Source organism: Lycium ferocissimum, chromosome 6, assembly GCF_029784015.1.
Source record: "Lycium ferocissimum isolate CSIRO_LF1 chromosome 6, AGI_CSIRO_Lferr_CH_V1, whole genome shotgun sequence".
Classification (NCBI taxonomy): domain Eukaryota; kingdom Viridiplantae; phylum Streptophyta; class Magnoliopsida; order Solanales; family Solanaceae; genus Lycium; species Lycium ferocissimum.
The window spans coordinates 2,448,419-2,454,857 of NC_081347.1; the positions used below are offsets into that span (position 1 = coordinate 2,448,419).

Below are 6,439 nucleotides of genomic sequence, written 5' to 3' on the forward strand. Positions count from 1 at the left end.
ATGGATTTCACCATGGGAGGATTTTTACAAGCTTTGGACGATTCTCACCATGAAGAAAAACTTGACAAAGTGGATATTGTGAGCCAAAATTGGCTTATGAATCAAGCTCAACAACTTGGAGTCTATGGGGATCACCGCGAAGGCATTTCACGGATGATGGAAGAATTTCTAAAAATACATGTTGGGCAAAGTCAAGAAGTGAAGCTACTTGAAATTGCTATCCAGAAATTGGAGGCCGAATTGAATGCAAAGATTGAGGCATGTGATGCTCAATATCAAAGGGTCATGGAATGTAATTTTGAGATGGTTTCAATTGAAGAAGAGGTTATGATTGATTTTCAAGAGCTAATGGTAAATTGCCAACCGACCAACCTAAAAATAATGCAAGATGCCGAGATTGAAGAATTGATACTAGAGTTGCATAAAAAAGTTCATGAGATGGTTTTTGAAAACTCTAGTTCATTTTTTGGTAAGGATGCCCAAGATGAGGCAAATTTGGAATTTGGGCGCATTGGATCACATTCCAACCATTTTTCCACATTGTGCTTGGTTGATGATATGGTTGAACTAACCGAGCCTATGGAGGATTGTGGAGATGAAGAAGAAGAAAGCGTCTTTATTTTGAAATTTGCAATGACAAGAAGACAAAATGACATTCCTCACTTAAAGGCCAAAAAGTGCAAAATGCGATACTCGAGAGTTGGCCTCTTTGCTTTCCTACCACCGCCTCACGAGCATCATTGGAATCTTGATTCAAAGTTGGGGCGAAAATTCATATCCTCCAAGTGGAGGGAAAAGTGGTAAAGTTAACTCATGTCGTGCAGCGACGTTAAATCAAGCGCTTGGTGGGAGGCAACCCATGTTTTCAAAATTTTAAGTTATTTTTAAAATTTTCCTTTTTTAAATAATTATTTTTTATCATCTACCAAGTTTTACAATTTTTGGACTTTATTTGAAAAGGATTATGGAGTTGAGATGTGCAGATTTTGCATTGCACAGTTTGTGCTAAAAACTGCTGGTTACTTTGTCTAAATTTAAAAAGCCAAGCCTTGTGCAAATCCTAAAGGTCAATTGTTCTCTCCCATTGTTCTGCTAACTTAAAAGGACCAGGTAAGTGGCAGTTTAAAAGACCAACTCCCAAGCCCCTTTATGTTATTTCCCTTTTCACTCACAAACAGAACAACACACGCACAAACAAAAAAAAAAAAAAAACTTTCCAAGAAGCCATTTTCTCAGGCAATCAGGTATGCTTATCTAGTTTTCTCTCCTCTCCTCTCCTCTCTCTCTATGTGCAGTGTGTGTCTTTCTCATCTTCCTTTTCTTTTTCTATGGTTCATTTTGGTGCTGAGTTTGGGCACAAATTGTGCGAAATTCTGGTGTTGTTGTTGTTTGATTGAGATGAAGATAGGATAGAACTATAATTCCCAATTTTTGGGAGGGTAATTCAATCATCCCATCCTTGTAAAGAACTTGGTTAAAGTGATGCCCACAACTTGTTCGATGAATTGTCTGAGAGGGAAATTAATTCGCTGCTGAAGTCTGAGTAACCAAGCGACATTAAGAGATGTGTAGGAGTCAATTTTGATGTGTGGTTCGGGTACGAGAGGGAGTTTTGCTGAGTCTGTTCACATATGGCATAATGTGTAAATGGAAGAGGAAGTGAGTTCGACTGTAACTTTCTTTTTCCGAATGCATATTTTCATGGTTGGATATTTTATGTACTTTCATGGTAATGCTCAAGCAAAAATGGCTAGAGTTGTTCTTTTGGGTTGTTGGTTTATAAATTGCTTGAGTTGGATTAAAAAAAAAAATGAGAATGGAATGCTACATGGATATCTTCAGCTGTCATTGCTAATTTGGTACCATTGATTGTAATGTTGAACTTGTTAAGATTGGTACTCCTTTTTGCAGGGATGAGAATCAATTGGTATTTTCAATTTTCTTATATTAAATGTCCCTAGTTCATCTGAAACAATTCATGGAAGAGTTGAATAATGAGTATATGCCAGAGCTAGCCGCTGCCAAGTACACAGACTCCTCGCCCTTACATTCCTGCTCCACAACATCATTTTTTTCAGGGAGTCCCTTCTAACTTTGGCTTTCACTGTTTAGTTACATTGAGGACAATGCAACATTTTTAGTTGGTGGGTGAGACCATTTTGATAGATATTTTTGTGATGGGGTGTGATATGTCATATGATGGATGACAATTTGGTAATTTGACTTTATTTTGGTAATTTTTTTTTATTACATATTTATATTAGTATGATTGTTTTTTTTTTTTAACTAGCTTCTTTGTTTTTAGACTCAATGTTTGTTTAGGACTAAAAGTGGTCTTTAGGTTATGATGTGACTTTTTGCTTTTGATCATTTGTTTCAATTGGGTTTTGGATACATATTTCACTTATTTTCAACCTTGGCATATCAATTCTTGATTTTTAAAAAAGAAAAAAGATTGACGTAATGATTCTACCCTTAAATTTAGGCCTTCTTTGGATCGTTTTTGCCTTAAATTTTCTACCCTTGCATATTTTCCCTAGTCAACCCCCTTTGAGCTTTAACCTTTTCTTTGGCAACCATGTTACAAACTTTAACCTTTTGTGCTTTATTGATCTATTTTTTTTGCACCCTACCTCCCTAAGTCCTTTGAAAGTGCAAATATAGGCTAAAAGCCTAAGTTTGGGGGTGATGGTTGGATTGTAATGTGAGAGTTGCTTAAAAGGTGAGAATACTTAAAAAAAAAAAAAAAAACCTTCCTTGGTATTTTGAAAAAAAAAAAAAAAAAGAATTGCAACAAAAAGAAGAAAAAGGGGAAGGAAGAATAAAAGTTGTGAATAAAGGAAAGACTAGTTGGTGCAATGAAAAATGAAGAAAAGGGCGGAAAAGTTTTGAAGGAAGTGTGCTTTGATTGTTGCAAATTGTAGTGCTTAGGGAGGTTTTTGAGTCACTATTTCCAAATTATGCCCTACCTTAACCAAAAGCCTACATTGCAACCCCTTAAGTCCTAGTTGATTTTGAACCAAGTGTGTCTACATTAGTGGAGAAATACATGAAGGGCAAGCTTATGGTACTACTTGTGTGCATTTGAACATCTTTGTGAGAGAGAGAGCTAATTCTTTCCATTTGATATCCCATTTGTGTTTTAAATTGCATTTTGTGAGTTGGGATTCTCTCTTAATTGTGAGGGCACATGAGAACTTGAGTTGTGAATTTGTTCCAAATTTCAATTGAGAGGAATAAACAAAAGAATGTTGTTTTGTGATAAAGAGGAAATTTTGAAGCTTTAGTGTCATGACTTGATTGCTACTTTGATTAGTTTGGTATTTGCATACTTAAAAAGAGTTTTTGAGAAGTTGGTGATTCATATGTTTTGGATTAATTGTTGGTACCAATCAAAGTCATGTTTTTGTGCTTAAAGTGGACCTTTTTGACTTGGTATAGTATTGGTGCACTATTGAGTTGAGTCCTTTGAAGGGAATTGTAAGTTTTGATTTGCTTGAGGACAAGCAATAATTTAAGTTTGGGGGTTTGATAAGTTGGTATTTTACCAACTTATTTCTTCTTTAATCTTAGATTGTTGTTATGTTTTGATTGAGAAAATAGTGCATTTAATGTCGTTTACTTTCATTTTATAGGTTCATATGATTGAGAAGAGCTTTGGAAGAAACCAAGTGAAAAACAAGTCAAAAAGAGACCAAATTGAAGAAAACTAAAAAAGTGGTTAAAAATGCAAAAAGGGGACAGATTTGCAAAAACGGTCAGAACTGCAAAAACTGGAATCTAAGGCATATTTTGTCATTTTTGGACTTGAAAAAATTGGGCAACTATAAAAGCAAGACTTGGTGAAATTATTTTTCATCTTTGGCCATATTTACAAGCTTGGAGAGCTAGGGTTTTTGCATCCACACTTGGGGATTGAAGATTTGAAGATCTTGATAAGAAATTTCTTAATCCTTTACTCATTTCTTCAATTCCTTGATTTGTATTATATATCTAAGTGTGTAGAATTTTATTTCATCACTTTAATCTTGTTTATGAAAATATTCATTTGCAAAGTTGGATGAAATCTCTTATTATGCTTATGTATTGAATGATTTTTATTTCTATTGAAGTGGGTCTTTGTTGTTTTAATTAATCTTGTTCTTTAATGTTTCTAAAGGGATTAGCTAGTCCTAAAAGCCTCCCATTTACTTTGATTTGAACTCGAGAGAGGAAGATTGAGGTTGAGAAAGAATAATTAACAAGAATTTGGGGTTTTAAAATCCATCTAATAACTTGAGCCAGAGATAGGAAAATTACTTGAGATTATATTGATTGTGCTTAATATCACACTCTAAGGGCAGAAAGCTTAGAGTGAAATTCATTGATTTGGTCGAGAGACTTTTGATGAGATTCTAGAGATCATTATCTAATTAGCATAAACTCACTCATAGTTGTAAAATCGTGAAATACATTGGATCATTATTTGAGAGTAATTTCCCTTGTATCCATGCTGGGGGTCATTGATCATTTTACTTGTTTTCTAGGTTAGTTTTGTTTTTGTTAATTTTTAAATCAAAAATCAATATTGAAAAAGTGTTTGACTTAGCTTAGTTGGTGATAATTCCTTACTTGTTTAAATCGCATTTATATTGTTCCTTGTGAATTCGATCCCAACTCATAGTTGGGTAAATTTTATTGCGACGACCGTATATACTTTCTCTTTGAGGAGTGGATTTGGACATTATCAGGGGTTATCATTCTCATATAATACGTGGAGGGGGTATCATTTCTCAACTCTTAAATGTTAGGGGGATAAAGTGGTATTGACTCTTTGGATTACGCCTCAGTTGAAAAATGAGTAATGACAGTCAACACAATATTTGGTGTGAAATTAGAAATTATTTTATTTTATTTTTATATGAAAATTTAATGTTCAATTACTAAATAAAAGTGTGGTTATAACTAAAAGGTAGATGCATCTATATTCTATATCTATATATAATAGGAGAGGCAAAACAAGGATATGATGACAAGTGTCATCACCAGAAAAATCCCAATTTTAAAAAGCAAAATAATAAATAAAACACTTAGCAAAATTATTAATAAATAAAAAAATGTGAAAATTTATTTTAGGACAAGCGCTCAAGATAATGTTGCTAAAATTTAGGAATTTTTATAAATTGAAAACACACGTGTTTGAACACAAATTAGTTTCAGGGCCTATTTTTGTGGAACTATATTTTCACAAAATACTCATAGGAGATAATAGCACATAAAGATAAATCTGCTAAAAATTAGGAATTAGAAATTTATATAAATTTAAAACATAGTTGAACACAACTCAGTTTTAGAGTATATTTTTGTGAAACTATATTTCCACAAAATTACTTGCATATTCAACCCACGTTCTATATCTCTTCTTTTTTGTTCGGACCACGTTCTCCATATTTAAAATACTTAAATTTGCAGATTACCACTCAAACTAAATTGCTTCCTTTGATCCAGTTTTCTTTTTAATTTAGAAACTTTTATGTCCCCTCCTTTGACAAATTCATGTAGCCATTTCACATCTAAAAGAGAAAAAAACTTCAACTGCATGCACATATGCCATGGACACGAGGTACTGTATAATAACAGGAGTAACGAAACTACGTAAAGACTTCTACATGTAAGTACATTGGTGTTTATTTGTCCAGGCATATTCTTGCCTTTAATTTCATCCGAAGTCAACTTTTTACTCTTTCTTTTATCCAAAATTTCCGCAAAACTATATATGTTAAGAATGGTAGATATTGGTTGTAAAAAAGTATGAAATGTTTTACATATTTTTTTTAATTTCTCATTTTGTTGCAGATGATTTACGGACTGAAGGGAACTCTATCACTTATTTCTGTTATTTGTGTTTGTGATTGTTTTCGTTACAGGTATGAATTGCTTTTACTTTCAAAATTTTTTTTTTAAAAAAAAAAAATACTTACGAAAGTTACTAATAAATTAAACAATTTTGTGGTTCAAAACGGAGCATTCCGGTTGCAACGTGATTAGAATTTCACCTTTCATCAAATTTGCACAAAGTTTAAATCCCATATAAAGTTATTCATCTATCTGAATTGATTTAGAAAATATAACATTAAAAATTTATGTGATAACTTTGAACAATGAAAGGACTTTCACTGCAAAATATAAGTTAAAAATAAAATAAAAATGTATTTTTGAATTAGAAAGTATATCAGCAATTAATAAAGTTTAAGCGGCTGTAATCTATTTTATATTAATAAGGATAAATATGATCTTAAAATCATATCTTTTATTGTTTCTTAAAAAAAAAAAAAAATCCTACTCCTAACGGCTTATATTATTTGATATGACTATTGAATTCAAATTTAAGCAAAAATTGAGTTCGAATGAAGTTCCTTATATTTGTAACATTAGATGAAACATAAATCAGTGTTACATT

General features: G+C 32.4%; 1 protein-coding gene across 1 annotated transcript in view; it reads left to right on the forward strand.

The window, feature by feature from the left end:
• LOC132060480 (TMV resistance protein N-like) overlaps window positions 1–6,439 on the forward strand; it is a 15,019-nt gene continuing 8,580 nt past the window's right edge. The window contains exon 1 of the mRNA XM_059453512.1: window positions 1–612. Within this exon, the coding sequence (XP_059309495.1) occupies window positions 1–612 (612 nt within the window). The remainder of the gene's footprint in view (window positions 613–6,439) is intronic.